This window comes from Dromiciops gliroides, chromosome 6, assembly GCF_019393635.1.
Source record: "Dromiciops gliroides isolate mDroGli1 chromosome 6, mDroGli1.pri, whole genome shotgun sequence".
NCBI classification, from domain to species: Eukaryota; Metazoa; Chordata; class Mammalia; order Microbiotheria; family Microbiotheriidae; genus Dromiciops; species Dromiciops gliroides.
Window position 1 is genome coordinate 159,835,537 of NC_057866.1, and position 20,061 is coordinate 159,855,597.

The following is a 20,061-nucleotide window of genomic DNA, read 5'->3' on the forward strand; positions in this document are numbered from 1 at the left end:
CCTTCTCTAGCTCATTTTACAGGTAAGGAAACTGGGTTAAGTGACTTGACCAGGGTCACACAGCTAGTAAGTGTCTGAGGCCAGGTTCATAGTAGGTGCTTAATAAATGTTAATTGAATTGTACAGATGTGGGAACTGGGGCCCAGAGAGGTGATGGTGACTTGACCTAGGTCACAGAGGTGGCAAAGTGGTAGAGCCAAGATTCAGACCTAGGCCCAGCCCAAATCAGTATCCTGTTCACTATACAATAACAACAACAATAATACTTAGCGTTGGGGGCAGCTAGGTGGCACAGTGGATAAAGCACCGGCCCTGGATTCAGAAGGTCCTGAGTTCAAATTTGACTTCAGACACTTGACACTTACTAGCAGTGTGACCTAGGGCAAGTCACTTAACCCCAACTGCTTCACCAAAAAACAACAACAACAACAACAAACCAACCCCCCCCAAAAAAAACCCCACAATATAAGATAAATAATACTTAGCATTTACTGAGCAATTTAAGACTTCCAAAGAGCTTTACAAATATGATCCCTTTGAGCCTCACACCAACCCAAGGAGGTGGGTGTTATTTATTATGCCCATTTTCCAGATGAGGTAGCTGAAGCAAAAAAAAGGAGTTAAATAACTTGCTCAGAGTCACACTAGTGTCTGAGGCTGGATTTGAACTAATGTCTTCCTCACACAAATGCAATGTTTTATCTACCTAGCTGCCCTCCCGAGTCCCATCATTCCCATTTTCAAAATCCAGGAACTGAAGACTTAGCAGTATCAGTAATGGAAGAGGCCACTTCAATTCTTGGACTTAAACCTACTTGTATTGCAATGCTGATAAAGTCCTAACCATACCCTCAGAAATAGGTTGGGTTAATACTCCATGCCCTGCACTGCGAATTTAGGTTGCACTTAGGGAAAAAAGCTATTTTAGGGGGGAATGATAATGCTCTGAAATCCTGTTGTATTCAAGGCTCACTCAGTAACCTAGCATCCTGAAAAGTTTACCAGCCTTTTTTCCAGAGTTCAAACCTGCCCTTAAATTTTTTTTTTTTAATCTTCCATTTATATTCTTAAGTTTCCACAGAATAGCAGGTTCAAAGAGACCTGAATCAATGTGTGACATTTATCTCTGGAGCAAATGGACGTAATCTTCCCAACCCCATCAACTTTTAGAGGAACAGGCCAGTGGACTCCGAGAACTCTGGATCACATTAAAGTAACCTCTCCTACAAGGGGCACAGAGCTCTTGGTGGAGGAGAGAGGGGAGGCCGCAAGGCTGCTGAAGCTTCAAGCAAAATTAAACATACAGTGACCCGGCAAAATGAATCATGTGGCAGTGTCTAAATGGACTAGAAATCCTTTTCGTTTCTTTTTTCCTGCTCTGAACCTCCTTTGACCTCCAAAAGGTAAAAAGGTCACAGAACTGCTTCTGTCTAAATGACCAGGCCCAAGGTCAGCTCATTCCCAGCATGTCCCACACTGGCTGTGTAACTCTTTCAAGCTTCCTTTATGCATTTTCTGCAACATTTAAATAACTACCTCAAAAACTCTAAACCTCACAAGTCATCACATCGGTTCGTTGTTTCTCTCTGTGGGTTTTTTTGTTGTTGTTGTTGCTTGTTTTGAAGGGAGACGTGGGAGAGACAAACTGATTTCCCACTGCTGGCTGCCCATCATTATCTTGAACAATCTGGAAAGGCAGGGCCAAGTTTGTAAACAAGGAAGCAGGCGTGCTTGGGGCCAAAGAAAGGTAGCATACCAGAGGGAAAGAATCCTCAACTTAGAGCCAAGACAGACCAGGGTTCAGATTTCACCCCTGACATTTAACGGTGCTTTTAACTCACTACAGGTAGTTGCTTTAACTCTGGACAAGTCACCTAACCACTCTGAGTCTCAGCTCTCCTATGTAATACAGAGATGATCAAACTGGTGCTAATGACCTCATGGGATTATGAGGAGCAAATGAAATATGGTGTAAAAAGAACTTTGTAAACCTAAACCTAATATTTATTATTATTACTGTTCCCAGAGATTCTAACCTACAAAGCAATGGGAAGTTAATAATAAATAATAATAACTAAATTTATACCATATTTTAAGGTTTATAAAATGTTTTAGAAATATAATAACAATAGCTAACATTTATAAGGCACTGTGCTAAGCACTTTATAATTATTATTTCATTTGATCCTCACAACAACCCTGGGGGGTAGATGCTATTGTTACTACTTCCATTTTACAGATGAGAAAATTGAGGCAAAAAGAGGTTAAGTGATTGGCCCACGGTCACATAGCAGTATAAATGTTTGGGGCTGGTTTCAAACTCTGGTCTCTGAGTTAAGAAACTTGGCCTTTAAATCCTGAATCTGATACATCCTATCTGTTGTGACTAAAAGCAAGTCACTGAACCTCTGGCTATTCCAAACAAGCCAAAATTAATGCTGTACTGATGAGTTCTCGATCTGCATCCATGTTTTGAGAAATTTCCATAATCAGGATTGCCTATATGCATAGCAACACAAGCCTTCTAACTCCTTCTCCATCACCACCAAAAATAGTTGATTCTTTTATTGTTTTGCTTTGGTGAGGCAATTGGGGTTAAGTGACTTGCCCAGGGTCACACAGCTAGTACGTGTCAAGTGTCTGATGCTGGATTTGAACTCAGGTCCTCCTGAATACAGGGCCAGTGCTCTATCCACTGCGCCACCTAGCTGCCCCTAAAAATAGTTGATTCTTTTTTTTTTTTTTTTTTTTTTTAGTGAGGCAACTGGGGTTAAGTGACTTGCCCAGGGTCACACAGCCAGCAAGTGTCAAATGTCTGAGGCCGGATCCGAACTCAGGTACTCCTGACTCCAGGGCCAGTGCTCCACCCACTGCGCCACCTAGCTGCCCCAATAGTTGATTCTTAAAAGAACTATCTAGTTGAATCAGAACTATAGCTAAGACTTTCCCACTGATTCTATTTCATTTGAGAACAAGCAAATAGTATGGTTGAACAGAATGGAGAAAGTTAGAATGAGAGCAGCCTGCCCCCCACCCCCACCCCATCTGCTTATTGCTTGCTGTGGCCCATGGCCAAAGGTCGGTGGCATTTCTAGTGCTACCAACTTATACCTCTGCACTACAAATAGTAATAATAATAAACATAAGTACTTTAGGTTTACAAAGTTCTTCTCTACCTTATTTCATTTGATCCTCATAATCCCATGAGGTCATCGGCACCAATTGGATTATTTCCATATTACATATCTCCAATGTGTTCTTGTCTGTGGCTTGACCAGTTGATGGGTCACCAAGTTGGGGGGGGGGAGAAAAGGGTAAGGGGGAGCTCTTGTTTTTACAGAAAATACCATAAACACTCTTTCTTTGTTATTCTGGGTAAATGACTGGAAGCAGTCATCAGATTGTCTGAAATCACTAAACAAATTGAAGGAAGTTTCCATTCAGGCTATGTCTATACAGGCAAGGGAAAATAGAAAACTGAGCAATTTATTGTCAAGGGAAATAGGTCATCGAGTTGCCGTGTTTTCTCCCTCCAGCAATCTTTCCTTCCGAGTTTTCTAATGAAGACTTTCCCTCAGGTCCCTTACATGGTACCAGGAAAAAAAAAAAAAAGTACAGGCAAAGTAGGAGAAAACGCTTCCCACATTAAGTGTTGAAGGCCAGAGATTCTAATCTCGATGGCTCATTGCTACCTGTTTATTAACCTCAGGCGTCACCTAACCTAAAGAGAACCAAGTTCCTCATCAGAAAAATATGAAGATATGACAAAGATGGTCTCTGAGGTTCCTTCCTGTTCTGACTCTTGTTCCTGCCTTCTCTCCAAGTCCACATTTCAATAATTTTGCCAACAGAACCTCTTAATATAAATTTGGTTTCGGATAGAGGGAGTTGGAAAAGTGAGGCATGAAGAAGAAAAATCAGCTGTTTGGGGGCTACGGAGATCCAGCCTGGAAGCCTCCTTCTCTGCATTTTCAAATGAAGAATTCTTTTTTCTTAATTATATTTAATTAAACGTTTTATTAAGATTTTAACATTGAGCATCAACACAAACAACTAAATTTGGTGAGTAAGCACATCCATCTAATTGGATTCATTTCAAAGCATAAAAATATGATAATTTTTCAGGCACCTCCTTTAAGAATTGGAGAACTCTTGTTTTTTTGTTTTTTACTTAGAAGGGGGAAAAAAAGACTGGATTCCATTTTTTAAAACTGATTTTCTATGAATCTTTCATGTTAAAGTTTGCTCACATGCCTGCTGGCATGGCCAATGTGTATATAAATGAAAAGGGCACATACCCTTTGGCTATAGCTATTTCTTGTTAAAGTGAGAGACAGAGACAGTAAGACAGACAGACAGAAAGACAGAGACAGACAGACAATGAGACACAGAGACAGAGAGACAGATAGTAGACAGACAGTAAGACAGACAGACTAAGACAGACAGACACAGACAGATTGAAAGATAAACAGAGAGACACACAGATAGACAGCAGACCTGTACTCAAGAGTGCCTGCTTGTGACACCTTTTATCATTTTAAGGCAGAGTGATTCACTTGAGTAGCAGAGTGAGAAACTGCTATTTAATAGTTCCTATTTATTCTGAGGCAGCTCAGTGGTATAGTGACTAGAGTGCCAGGCCTGGAGTCAGGAGGACCTGTGTTCAAATGCAGCCTTAGACACTTATTAGCTGTGTGACCCTGGACAAGTCACTTAACCTCTGTTTGCCTCAATTTCTGTAAAATGAAGGTGATAATAACACCTCCCTCCTAGGATGTGGGGATCAAATGAGATAATAATTATAAAGTGCTTTGCACAATGCCTGGCAAATTGTTGCTGTTCAGTTGTTAGTCCTATCAAACTCTTTATGACCCCATGGACCATACTGTCTGGAGGGTTTTCTTGGCAAAGATGCTGGAGTGGTTTGCCATTTCCTTCTCCAGTGGATTAAGTCAAACAAAAGATAAGTGACTTGCCCAGGGTAGCACAGCTAGTAAGTATCTGAGGCTGGATTTGAACTCAGGTCTTCCCGACTCCAGGCCCAGCATTCTAACCACTGAACAATCCAGCTGCCTCCTACCTGACACATAGGAAGGACTACATAAGTATTAACTATTATTAATGTCTCAGAAACATCTTACATCATTCAAAGCCTTTTTGTAAACCTTCAGCAAACTGGGGTTTATTATGACCACGAGGCAGCTTTTTTGTCAAAGTCTTAGCAAAAATGAATTTTAACATAAATCCTATTTGCCCAATGTATTCAGAATATAGATAACAAGGCTCCAGCCTGCCTCTGACAGTGACCATGGGCAAACTGTAAAGTACCATGGAAATGAGAGGTGTTATTTTTATCATCCAGTTCTACACTTTCCTTTCTAGTTTGCCTGAATTTTTGCATTTTCACCCCCATTAAGATCATAGATTTAGAATTGGAAAGAACTTTGGAGGCCTTTGAATCTCACTCCCTAATTTTACAGATGAAGAAACTGAGACCCAGAGAGGTTAAGTAATTATTTGTCCATAGTCACAGAGGGAACACAGGGCCAGGCTGGGATTCGCACTCAGATCTTAGGACTCCAAGTTCAGAGCTCTTTACACTGTCCCACCACCTTATTTTGTCAGTCAGCAGATAAGAAAAGGAAAGGGAAGGAAACAACTCCATTCATCTCAGATATGGTTACCTGAGGATTAAACAAACACCATTTTGGACAGCTTCCTTGAGGGCTAAAAAATGATTCCCCAAAGTCCATCTGTCTCATTCTCTTCTATCATTACTGGGGTAGAACTGTGCTGATACAGTTTTGAAAATGATTACAGGGGCTGCTAGGTGGTGCAGTGGATACAGCACCAGCCCTGGAGTCAGGAGGACCCGAGTTCAAATCCAGCCTCAGACACTTGACACTTACTAGCTGTGTGACCTTGGGCAAGTCACTTAACCCCAATTGCCTCACCAAAAAAACACACAAAAAAACAAGAAAGAAAGAAAATGATTACAAACCAGCATATAATCACACATAATGAATGTGACAGCTCTGGTTAGGAGGAGTCAATCAGTCTCACTTTTGATTAATCCACACTGATGATTCCTGCCAACCACACAAGAAGATGTCTTTTGCAATGAGGAAGATACCTATGTGTCCCACTTCCTTTTCCCATGGTTTTGTTTTCCAGAAAGGCTGTGTTGTATTGGTTTACCCAAGGGAGAAGCTTAGTCACTAGTGTGACTTCATGGGGGCCCTATCTTCTCTCTTCTGCTTTTGTTTATAAATGGCATGAATTGGACACTCAGGTTTCCATGGGAGTATATATGGAACTTAAGTGGTTCTTTGTCAAGAACATTCCTAATATTTGGGTCACATTTTCATTGATATTACATATACACTATTTGTTCAAAGTTGTATGTTTGGAATAATGCCCCATACACATGCATACATGTGCAACATGTGGGCACATGTGTGTGCATACATGTATACACATGAACTTACACCTATTGCACGCACACATATACACATGCATGTGCACATGCATACACACACAACTTACCCAGAGGCATAATTCGCAACTTGGCTGTCTTGACTTACAGAGACTTTGTTGCTCCCAGTTTTCTGCATCTACTTTAGTACATTAACCAAGACCAAGGAATGGGACCAAATTATTGCCAGAGACTCTAGGAGATTCCTCAGACAATTGGGCACTTAATAAATCATGATGGCAGTGATAGAGACATTTCCATTGTAAGGGCCCCATGACTGCTGACAGAGCCACCTCTACCACCACTACCTTCTAACCCTCCCACCTGAGGTTTCCCCAGAGAATAGGGGCAGGGAAGATCACAGGGTAATGGATTTCAAGTTAGAAGGACCCTGAGAGGTCACCAGGTACAGCCATTTCATTTTGAAAATGAGGAAACTGAGTTCTGAAGAAGTTCAAGGAATTTCCCAGAATCCCAGCTAGTGTTTGAGGTAGGATTCCAAGGCATGTCTTCCTGACTTCTCCCCATCAGAATGGGAGCTAGCTGAAAGCAGGGCCTGTCTCGCTTTCCTATTTTATATTCCTTGCACTAAGCACAGTGTATTAACACATAGCACTGAATACATGCTTCCCCCCACCCCATTCATCCCTTAATTCATGCAGCCACAATGCATATGAAATGAAAGCTGGGTTTTTATTTAGGCAGAGAATAGGAAAGAGAAGAATTCCAGAGGGAAGCAGCCACCCACTCTATCAGGCTACCTCTCAAAGTAATTCCCAGGACTAACTGCCACTAATGCAACCTGTCCTTTGGCATGCTCCGTATCTAAAACCTCCGGCCTCTTGCAGGATGTGCTGACACACCAGACTTTCACATAGATGCACAACAAAGCTGTCCATAAACACCAGATTCCCCAGAGCTCCACTGCCACCAGGGGCTTACCTATGTCTATTACTATCCATCTGGTCAACAAAATCATTCTACTCATAGCACCCAAGTCACATTAAGAGGAGAAGCAGAGAGGCCCTTGAAATCTCTGTTTTTCTATACAGGTAGTCTCAAAGTAGAAGAAAGGCTGGTTCTCTCATTAGGGCCATTGCCAACAATTGATTCCTCCTTTATGGGTGGGACCACCCTCCCAACTCAACTTTCCTCCTTCCCTGACTTTGTGACATACAAGAACGTTGAGTCAGCATTCTAAGAAAGTCCGATTTAGGGATCCCTCCTGAAGGTTGAGTTCAAGCACAGTTGGCTTTTGATCCCCAAATGCATGACTTCTAATTCATGCTTCTTCATACCTCTCCTCAATTTACCCAATCTACCTGAAAGGGGGGATCACCACTATCTTGACTTTTGTCCTGCCGCTGGACTCCAGTGACTCTGGAGGAGGAGAGATTGAGATGACTCTGCTTACCTCTGCCTCACTTAAATCCAATTCACAAGTCAAGTGCAAGTCAAGACATCACCCTCATGATGTCACTGGTCCTCTTTGAGAATGAAGGACAAACTACAGCAACTACAACTACAACTACAACAACAACTTCCTTTTCCAGTGTGGCAGAATATTCTTGACAAAAAAAAAAAAACCCTTAAATTCCATATATACTTCCTTGGAAACCTGAGTACACAACTCTTGCCATTTATAAACAAAACCAGGAGAGAGATGATGTGCCCATTCTAAGGCCACACCAGTGACTAAGCTTTCCTTTAAATGAATGACTTTCTAGAGCAATACAACCTAGCCTTTGCAGAGAGAAAAAACATAAGGGTGTGAATTAGAAGGCTGGCTTTGGAATCAGGAAGACATGGCTTCAAGCAGTCACATACTAGCTGTGTGCTCATGGACAAATCACTTAACCTCCTCATGTCCCAGGTGGCTCTCTATGAGTATACAGAAGATGACCATCAACATTGGTAGAGTGAGTTTTTACACTGGGATGTCCTGTCCTATTGATAAATCACAAGTGTGGAAAGAAAGACAGAGACAGAGACACAGAGAGAAAGAGAAAAAGATAGACAAAGACAGACAGAGACAGAGGCAAAGACAGAAAAATAGAGACAAAGAAACAGAGACAGAAAAAGACAGAAAGAGACTAAAAAAAGAGAGATGGAAAGAAAAACAGAAGGAAGAGAAAAAGAGACAGAGACACAGAAAAAGAGAGACATACAAAGAAAGAAAGAGTATTTATTAACTAATGATGGAAAATATCTAAAATCAATTTCGTTTTTCTTAAGGAATTATGTAGGAATCAAGTGAAATAGGTTCTCATTCTTTAATGTAACGAACACTGGAACCATAATAGTATAGACTGTGGCAAATTAGGCCAGAGCAAGCAGCTGATTATACAAAAGTCCATTTGTGATGAAGGCAGCAGGATGCAGAGTTCTCCCTTGTCCAATATTTCAAAAGCACTGGTTTTCACATGTTCAGTGATGCCATGCGCTCTCTGACAGTAAGCCTTTGATCTTCCCCATTAAATATATTTTGTATGGACCTAGCCTGAACTTGGTGAGGGGAAAAAAAATTTCATTTGTTTGAAGGGGGAGGAGGGTTGTATTCTAGAGCTCAAAGATGTTTCATTACCTATCAAACATGGAGCCATTTCTGAAGGCTTTGTTTGACATATACACGAAAAGCCACCATACTGTTTATTTAAAGTGTTTTGTTTTCCTTTTTATCTCTCTCTCTCTCTTTTTTTCCTTTTTCTTTTTTCTTTTTCTTTGCCCCTACCCCAGACCAGAAGGGAAACAATCAAATGAACAGGACCTTAGGGAAACTGACAAGCAAACCCAGCTGTCTTGAGTAGGATGGCTGAAATCAAAGATTCCTTACCTGGATTGGTGGGTTTGGAAACCCTTCCCTTGGGTACAGGGAGCAACAGTAACTCCAGGGACTGGGGTGGGGTTCCTTTTTCTTGTTTTTTCTCCAAAGGCTGAGGCGGCGAAGGATCTTCAGGCACCAGTGAAGACTTCTCGGCCAGAAGACTCCCAGCAGCTCTTGCAGCAACCTCTTTCAGAAGAGCTGCTGAGGAGGTCATAGAAGCCAGAGAGAGAAAAGAGCTGGCAGGGGGAGGGTGTTCCTGGCCGGGGGTCAAGCTTCTCTCACTCACTTTCTTGGACAAAGCCGCCAAAGTGGAACTGGCGGACTGGGAGCTGAAGGGCGAGGGGAAGGACTCAAACCGCATTGTCTCCTCAGTCCGCGTGAGAGATTTGTCCTGGAGTACGGCATTGGCGGCTGCTTTCAACTTGAGGATGGCGGAATCGGGGGACAAGCCACAGGTGGTGGTTGAGTTTGGCAGCCATTTGCCTTGATTCCATATAAAGCGGTTACCAGCAATGTATTGGTCATTCTGTTCTTGCTTCTCAGCCAGCTTCCTGGCGAGAACACTAAGCTGTTGGGCGTGATGAGATGGTGGAGAAAAGGAGAGATTGGCGCCAAGGTTGACAGGGGACTCCACCCGGCCATTGGCGGTGACTGTGGTGTCTAGCTTGAGGGAACCAGCCTCCAACAGCCTTCTCAGATTGCTGCTCAGGGGCTTGTTTGAACCAGGGGGGTCATCATCACACAAAGAAGACACACCAGGAGAAAGGTGACCTTGACACTGTAATGGGTCTCGCAGGGCCTCACTTTCCAAAGCTATCAGCTCCAAGGTATTGCTACTTGGGGTCGCACTTCCCAACGAAGTGTCTGGGGAAGTAGATTGCTCCTGGATTCTGTCCTCGAGAGACAGTTTATAATTCTCCTGGACTTCTCCATAGGATGCTTCTGAAGGGGTCTCCGAAGAGTTTCCAAACCAATGTTCTTCCTCACTAAGTTCTCCTTCTGCGTCTTCCTGTCTACTACCATCTGGAGGGATGAAGAATACCAAGTTTACTTCTAATGAGCAAGACATGTCTAAAGACATTTAAAATGAGTTGTTAATATGCATCACGGTCTTCCCTTCCACCCAAGAACCAACTGTGATGCAGGAAACCATTTTAATTAGGTGACCAAAATCATAACAAGATGGTTGTACCATGAGGAAGTCCAATTTAACAGATATTTATTGAGTAACTACTAATGTCAGACACTGTACTGGGTGTTAGGTGACTGGAATGGCACAAAAATCTACTGATGATCCTCTGACTTTATTCATAATTTGTATGACTCTAAAGACCAAGGCTCCCTTCTCTGGCCACCACTTCTCTGTATGTGTTGTCTTTTTCCATTAGACTATAAGCTCTCTGAGGGAAGACTTTTGTATTTTAAGTGTCTAGAATAATTCCTGTCACACAGTAGGTGCTTAATTAATCAAAGCTCTTCCTTCCTTTCTTCCCTCTTTCCTTTTTTCTTCTTTCTTTCTTTCCTTCCTCCCTCCCTCCCTCCCTCCCTCCCTCCTTCCCTTCCTTCCTTCCTTCCTTCCTTCCTTCCTTCCTTCCTTCCTTCCTTCCTTCCTTCCTTCCTTCCTTCCTTCCTTCCTTCCTTCCATTCATAATCATGAAACCATCTCTACCTCTTATGGAGTTTACTTTTTCTGGGAAGATACAACATATATAGCGAGTAATTTCAAGTAGGAAAGAAGACCAAATAGGGGGTGAGTTTGAGGAGAGGGGAGGAAGGATTTCAGGAAAGGATTCATGCAGAAGGGAGCAACTAAGCTGGGCCTTAAGTGGAACAAGGGATTCTACAAAGTGGAACTAAGGAAGCCTAGCCTTCCAGGAAGAGGAGATAGCCTCTGCAAAGATGCATATCAAGCTGAGGGGATAGCTAGCAGTTTTGTTTAGGTGGAATATACAGTGCCTAAAAGGGAGAAATTGGAAAAAATAAAATCTGGAAAGGTAGGTGGTTGGTCGACTCCATCCCCTGCATTTATTCCATGGAGGTAAAAGCCAGAAAATTCCTGCATATGCCAAAAGATTATCAGCAATTTTCATGATAGCCAGAAGCTAAGGTCTAAATAAATTGTGGTATATAAATGTAGATATTATATATGCAAGAAATTCAGAAACACTGGGGAAGGATTGTATGAACTGATGCAGAGTAAAGGCAGAACCATAATATTAAAGATAATGACTAGAATAATATGAATGAAAACAATAGTGAAATACAGTCTAATTAAGATTAAAAGCAATGAAACCAATTGTGGGATGTAACTATGATAGAACACTATTGTGCTCTAAGAAATGATGAGCAAGATGCTCTCAGAAAAACCTGGAAAGACTTACATGAGCTGATGCAAAGTGAAATGTACTGCGTAAAAAGTAACAGCAATATCATAAGATGATCATCTGTAAATGACTTGGCTATTCTCAGCAATATAATGAACACTGAAGGATTTATGATGAAAAATGCTATCCATCCCCAGAGAAAGAACTGATGGTGTCTGAATACAGATTGATGCACTTTTTTAAACTTTATTTTTCTTGAGGGTTTTTTTGGGGGGCCTGTTTTCTTTCACAACCTGACTAATATGGATATGTTTTGCATGACTAGACATATATAAATTATATTGAACTGCTTGCCCTCTTAAAGAGGAGGGGAGAAGGCAGGGAATTTGGAACACAAAGTTTTAAAAATTGATGTTAAAATTGTTTTTACATGTAATTGGAGGAAAATAAAATTCTAAATAAAAATAATGGAAAAAAAGAAATTAAAAGCAATGACCATTATTGACTCAGAACATTTCATTACTCTGGGTCAGGAGAGCAAAGGACACAAAATTTTATATACGTGGCTGCCACTTTAGTAATTTTTGTTTAAGTCCTTTTCTTTCTGACGAGAGAGAGTTATATAAGAGGAAAGGAGAGGAAAATTCTGAGACAGAAAAAGGCCACAGATAAAACTTTTAAAAAAATAATAGTGATGGGGCAGCTAGGTGGCACAGTGGATAAAGCACTGGCCCTGGATTCAGGAGGACCTGAGTTCAAATCCAGCCTCAGACATTTGACTCCTACTACCTGTGTAACCCTGGGCAAGTCACTTAATCCTCATTGCCCCACAAAAGATAGATAGATAGATAGATAGATAGATAGATAGATAGATAGATAGATAGATAGATAGATAGATTTAAAATTTTAAAAATAATAGTGACAATGCCTAAAGCCAGAGGGTTGTTAGTTTCTTTACACGAGTTATATTGTTCTCCACTTTAAAAAGAAAAAGTAAGCCCCAACCTGTGGAAGGTCTCAACCGGCCTGAGCAGTTATGTTCTCTGAGGCAAAAAGAGTCACTCAATATTTCTAAATAGGAAAGTGGTCAGAACTAAATCTTAGGAATAGCAAGTACTCAGTTATATGGAATAGTCAAAATATTAAATCTTTCTCATGTCCTACCATAATTTTCTATCTGTCTTAATGTCATTTTGAAATAAATTTAAATGGAAGGGGGCAGCTAGGTGGTGCAGTGGATAGAGCACTGGCCCTGGATTCAGGAGGACCTGAGTTCAAATCCAGCCTCAGACACTTGACACTTACTAGCTGTGTGACCCTGGGCATTGTCCCACAAAAGAGGGGGGGAAATTTTAATTGGAAAGGAGAATGTTTCAGAAGAAGGAAGAAACTGGCAAAGAAATAGATGAATGATAACAGAGTTCTTGTATAGAAAGAGCTTTTGGTAAACCCTGAGATGTTATATGAAGATGAGCTATGAAGTTGGTGATGATGAAGACCATTTGCTAAAAGTTAAGAATGGTGCTTTTAAGTTTCATCTCAATATTAAAGAGGCAGCCCATAGTGGGAATAGCACTGAGAGTCAGAAGACCTACTTTCAAGTCCCAGTTCAGTTTCTTAGTGACCTTATATGGCCTTGGACAAGTGAGAGAATCCTAGATTGAGAAGTGGGAAGAACTTTGGAGATATGTAGTCCATCCCCCTCATCTCATGAAGGAAGAACCTGAGACAGACCTAAAAAGGTCAAGTCACATTGTCAATGAGCCTCAACTGCTTGTATGTGGAATGAAGATGCCCCCCCCCACATCCTGCCCCCATCTCTGTCTTACATGCTTCTCAATGTTGTTGTAAGGACAGGGCAGAGCATATGTCAAATTTCTTGAAAAATTACATGATGTTCTGCAAATGTAAAGAAATTATATTGTTATTATGATTCAGAGAATCATATAAAGTCAGAGCTGGAAGGGGCCTTAGAAATAAAATTTTAGCCCTGGACGGAAGCTTAGAACACAGAATGTTGGAGCTGAAAGACAGGCCTTTAGACATAAAATGTTTTTATATAAAATGCCAGGGCTGGATCTCACCTTGGCATCTAGATTTCAGAGCTAAAAGGGATTTAGCTCAACTCCAGAGAGAGGGAATACAAGCCATAAATTACTTCAAGTAACTTGGCAAAGAACATCTCCATAGTTATTCCTGTTGATTTTCTTATGGTCCCCAAAATGGATCCTTAATAGAAGTGTGGCCATAGGCAAACCACTTAACCTTTCTGTGCCTCAGTCTCCTCATCTGTAAAATGAGGATGTTGGATTTGATGGCCTTTTCAGCTCTAAATCTATGACCCTCCAGATCAATGTTATAAAAAGCTACAAGTTGTTGCCCATCATAGCACAAAACTCCTCATCAGTTATTTTCATATCTACTCAACCCCTCCATTGGGCCCTATTTGCTGTATAACATGATGTTTCTTTTTCAAATAGCTAAGATTAGTAACGCATGAGCTACAAACTAATGCATTGATCTCCCATGCTATTTAGAGAAGAAATGCCACATATGACAAATTCTTTCACTAGGGTAAAGTTCTGCAACTATTTATTCCCTGAGATCCTTTATTAAGTTATAAAGGAAATATAAAATACCAAATGGAATTAAATTTTCTGTTAAAAAAAAGGCCTGGGTTCTTAGGATTCACCACAAATCTCTGTTTTGTTTTGTTTTTACTTGATTTCAACATATTTACTACTTTCCGAAATCTGTGGCTACCCTGCTCGTCTTCACAATGCTTTCTTGGAAGGAATGTGCTTGCTGAACAGGAGTCAAGAAGAATTTTAAAAAAGGAAAAAAAGAAAGGGAGGCTAATTTTATATTACTTAGAAGATACCTTTCTTGGTTTTGGATGGAATCTCTCATTCTTTAGGAGAATCATGGAGAATGATTCTATAAATGGGGGGGGGGGGAGGAAATGCAGTATGACTGTACTTGGTAGGAATGCTTGGGTGCTTATTGGAGAAGTACTGATTGTGTCGTTTTGAAGTTATTATCAATACTATCAAACAGTGGTATTGAGAGAGCATGGCATCTGCATTCAGTGAGTCTTTTCTCTTCCCTAGTCCTAGTACTTTTCAATTAAGTAAATGCTCACTATCGATATTAAGTTGAAATATGGAAGACTCATACCTAAACAGGCATCACATCAATTTCCAGCTCACACCTAAATATACTCAAGCTGCCTCTGGAGCCAAGACTCACTGGTATATGGAGAAAAGCAGAGTTTCCATGGAAGCACAGAATGTTAGCAGTAGAAAGAATTTAGAGAGGATCTAGTGCAATCTTTTTATCTAATAGATGAGGAAACTGAGGCTTACAGAGATTGTGACTTGCCCAAGGTCATGTAGGTAGTTAGGGCCAGAAATAAACAGAGACTCCATCTCCTGACTCTTGATCTTGCCCCCTTTCCCATAGTTCTTAACGTCTTCTGAGCACTGACCAGATACAAGATTGCTGCCATTGCCCATTCATTCTCCTAAATTTCCTTCTTCCCAAACCATAAGCCAGTCTGATGACCACCTCAGATAAGCAGTCTGTAGTCTTTTTCATTGAAATGTCAAGTTTGCCTCCTTTACTTCACCTTCCTGGTCATAATCATGGTTTATTGAAAAGGTTGGTATCTGTATGAGTAGATTTATCTCCAGCACTAGAACTTCTGGGATAAAGGAGATACAAAACCCCACCTCTAAGGTAACTGTGTAGAAATTAACATATTGCCATAGAATTTTTAAATGTTGGGAAGCAGATCCCTGTGACAAGAAGAGTAAAACAATCATCTGAGAAATCTGACAGTGTAGACAAAGAATTTGAACCACATACAAAATTTTTTTAACAAATAACTTTAACTTGTATGAACTGATGAATAGGGAAGAGAGCAGAACCAAGAATACATTGTACACAGAGACGGCAATACTGTTTGATGAAGAACTGTGAATGATTTGACTATTCTCAACAATGTAATGATCCAAGACAATCCCAAAGGACTATTGATGAAACATACAATCTACCTCCAAAGAAAGAACTGATATTGATGGAACACAGACTAAAACATGCTATTTTTCACTTTCATTTTTTCTTTTATTCAAGTTTTCATTTACAAAATGACTAATATGGTCATGCTTTACATAATCGTACATGTATAACCTATATCTGATTGCTCACTGCCTCAGGAAGAGGGGAGGGGAGGAATAAAACTTGGAATCCAAAACTATAAAGAAAAATGTTTATTTCTTTTTTAAAAAGAATAACTTTAGTAGCATAATTTATTTCATCTGAAATATCTAAATAATACTCAATTCTCCATTTCCTAACTCAGTGTAAACATCACCACAGGTAGAGCTAGAAGGGACTTCCTTTAGCATCAAAGGAATACAGATCTGACCAAGAGGTCATCTAGTCTAATCTGCAAGAGAACTTGCCCAAGGTCATACAAATAGTAACCAGTAGCTATGGACACACCCTTAAGTGGGTTGATTACAAGGAAAATCAAATGCATAAAGAACATTTTTTTTTTACTCATAATGCTCTATTAATAGCCTTTCCAAAGATGCTTGCTACTGAAATTGAGGTTATTCAAGTGATAAACCACAAAATAATTTTAATGCATGGCCTAGAAAGAACAAGTACAGAAACCTGAGAAGAAACTGATCTGAAATTATTTTGGTATCACCTGGGATCAGATGTAAGGTGACCAGAAGCTTTCTGAGGGACTGTGACAAGGCAGTAGTGATACTCAGAGGTGGGGGGGGGGGGAAATCAAGAAAATCCTAACTGCCCTTTTGTTTCACAAAGCTGAGGTAACAAGAGTTGTTTTTTTCCTGAAAATATTATTATCATCATTATTACTATTATTTTGCCCACCGTGCTCATTTTAGAAGTGGGTTAAAGTCTGAGGCACATTAGTAGAGTTATCTCTAAGTTTATGCTGCATGTGGAATGGTATTCTCTTCCCAGGAGTCCAATGCAGCCAGCACCTTTCACTTCTTCTACTGAATTCACTTTTAAAGTACTTTTTTTAAAAAGGGGGGAAAATATACCACTCTCTCATCAGGAATCTCAAAGCAAAGCATTCCTGCAGTCCAGAAGATTAATTTGCTTGACACCACAAACTTTAGAACAAACAAGGTTTGACATTTGACTCGCTTTCAAAATCTGAAATGCCCATGGGCAGCAAGACACCTCCATTTTCCTGTCTGTCAACCAGCAAGGAATCATCACACTTCATCGTACAACACAGCAGATAAAACAGGCCAGGAAATGCTTCGCATGGCAGGACGACCCTGAGCTTCACGGCTTTCTTAACTAAAGCTTCCCAAGGAAACCTGTAAATAGCCAATGTAAATAATTTCCTTGCAAATGCATTATTTTTAAACTCCAGGAGAAAAAATAATAAGAGGGAAAAAAGATATGCTTTCCATTGCTAATTTTACAACCCGAATGTGTCTGAATCCTTGTCAATTTCATACCACAGTATGGTATAAAAAAAATCAGGAGCCAGAAGAATTGAGAATGGAAGCAGTGCAATTACAGAATGTGGGGGGAAATGCTGGGTAAATGTTGTTTCAATGTAGCTGATATTTCTCCTTTGGGGAAAAAGCAACAACTAAAAAGTCTACTACCTAACACATTTATTTATAATTCAGTTCTCAAAGTAGTAACTCAGTAACTTGAGATCGACAACTCTTGCCACATTCTCCAAAGAGAAAGTCTATTGCTTTTTCATGTTGCAACTTCCTTTATGGTTGACAGCCTCAATCAACTCAAAGACAGCTATACATTTCAGACAGCTAACGTTCGACTCAGAGCATTCTAGTCCAAAAGAAAGAGGAACTCACGGATTTCCATGACAAATTAAAGGGGGAAACAAATAGAGGTAGATGCTGACAATCGACATCTTATCCCTACACCAACCTACAAATCATTTTAATTAGTTGAACCATATTTATCTCAAAAAACAGTTATAAAGAGAGAACATGTCCTCAGAGGGATAGGAATAATCATAATAATAGCTGTAATTTATATAATAACTATATAATAATAATGACAATCATATAACGCTTTATGGTTTTCAAAGTATTTTACAAATATAATTTCATTTTATTCTCACAACAACCCTGGGGAGGAGGTGCTCTCATTATCTAATTTTATAGTTTAGGAAACTGAGGCTTAGAGTCATACCACCTAACTGCCAGTGGTTTGGAAGAGAGAGAGAGAGAGAGAGAGAGAGAGAGAGAGAGAGAGATCGCTTATATGAAGCAGCCTAAGGAACCATCCTATAACATTTGTTTGTTAGATCTCCAACTTTTTCATTTACATCTGACACCTTTTAACTGAGTTATTAATTCACCTTCTAGTACATCACCACCAGAATACTTACTACACTGGCTTTCCCGCCTAACAAGCAGAGAACATATTGGCCCATATTCTGATATCATCCTGTTGTGATCAAGCCAGCTCTCTTGCCAATTTTCTGGCTGGTATTGCACATAAAACTGGTATTGCTGATAAAAGCTTATGAAAGAGTTTTTTAAAATAGAATTGATTTTTAAAATATTTATATTGAAATGAAAACAAATTAGCTCCTCGTCCCCGAGGAAAACAGGGAGAAAAGAAAATTAAGTTACTGAAGCTTATTCTACCTTAGATTTAACTTTTAAATTAAGTTAGTAAAACAATGACTTTATTTCTCTGATAGATTGTAAGATCCTTGAGGACAGTAACCATGTAATATAACTATAACTATATATGTAACTCAATATTAATTTATGTAATGTTAGTATATGTTAACTTATATTAATATAAATGAATACTGTAATACACCATGTAATATAATCTGTACAATGCCTAGCACTGTTATGCATAGTGACTCAATAAAAGCCTAATGAATGAAATTAATGGAAATTTTTTTTTGAAATTAATTTAATTACTTAACTTGGTGATTTCTAACAAGTGAGAAAAATAATATTTATTGAAAGGGGCCCACGAATGCATACATATCCCATGCCCCTTCGCCAGTGCTGAGTTGACAAAAAATAACTGAAATTTAACTAGTAATTTTAAGGTTTGCAAAGCTCACCTGAATCTCAAGTTCAAATAGTATTATATGGCTTTATTGTTATTATCTGGGTAGTGTTATTTTTTGGATTGTATGATTATTCTTCCTATTTTATATTATTATTATTCCCTTTTAGCAGCTGAGGAAACTGAGGCTCAGAGAGGTTCAGTTGCCCCTCATCACACAGTTAATAAATATCAGAAGTGGGATTAGAACCCAGATCTTCCTGACTCCTGGCCTAGCATTCTAACCCAACCTGACATCAAAAGAACAGGTTGGCTTAATGGGAACTTTCATCTGGGAATTCTTTAAAGGCAATCTTTACAACCAAAGCATTTGTCTGATGTCTGGCTACATAGCTGCTCGAGGTATTCACAATAACCTAATAAAGCTGGGAATTTCAAGTACCTTAGCCTTTTCTCTCTGACATCCATTTGTGAAAGGGGATTTTCTGAACTTGTTATACTGAAATACCCAAACAATCTGAAGGTGGAACTAGAGCTAAGATTGACAGTTTCTTTGATTGAACCAGACTTCTAATCCCTAAAAAGTAGCACAACAGCCCCAGCAGGCTCATTAAGTAATTCCATATAATAAATAAGCAAACATACCTTCTGTCAACTGAATAAATAATGTAGCAGAAATAGATAGGTATTAGTATTTTCAAATGTATATAGATGTTATGGTGATTAATAGAATATACCATCATTGGATCATTGATCTACAATCTGGAGAATTGAGCATGCATTTATTAAGCATCTACTGTTTGCCAGGAACTGTGCTAAACACTTTACGAATATTATCTCATTTGATCCTCACAATGACCCCATGAGGTGGGTGCTATTGTGCCCATTTTACAGTGGGGAAATTGATGCAAAATGAGGTGAAGTGACTTGTCCAAGATCACACAGCTAATAAATGTCTGAGGCTGGATTTGAACTAAAGGCTTCCTGACTCCAGACCCAGGACTCTATGCATTGCCCCAACCAGCTAAGGGAGACCTCAGAAGCTCTCTAGTTCCACCCCCTCCTACATATGAGGAAACTGAGTTGCAGGGAAGTCATACAATTAGTTAAGTGTGGGAGACAGGAATTGAATTCAGCTACCCTAACTACTGAGCCAGAGCTCTTTCCACTGTACTACATTAAATTCATAGCAGCTTTGGGACATGATATAGTTTTTCAATCAATAGATACTAATGGCACTACTATCATGTCTAGTCTAAAAATTTTTTACACCAAAGAAGGGTTCTCTATACTAGAAATGGTCAAGAACAACTAGTTTAACTCACTGTTTTAATACTTAAAACATACATGTTGGGGCAGCTAGGTAGCAC

The 20,061-nt window shown here is 39.8% G+C and overlaps 1 protein-coding gene across 1 annotated transcript in view; it reads right to left on the reverse strand.

Moving 5' to 3' along the window:
- The window catches only part of LOC122732687 (zinc finger protein 827-like), a 243,102-nt gene that overhangs the window by 200,456 nt on the left and 22,585 nt on the right, over positions 1-20,061 (reverse strand). The window contains exon 2 of the mRNA XM_043972999.1: positions 9,309-10,322. Coding sequence (XP_043828934.1) covers positions 9,309-10,322 — 1,014 coding nt within the window. The remainder of the gene's footprint in view (positions 1-9,308; positions 10,323-20,061) is intronic.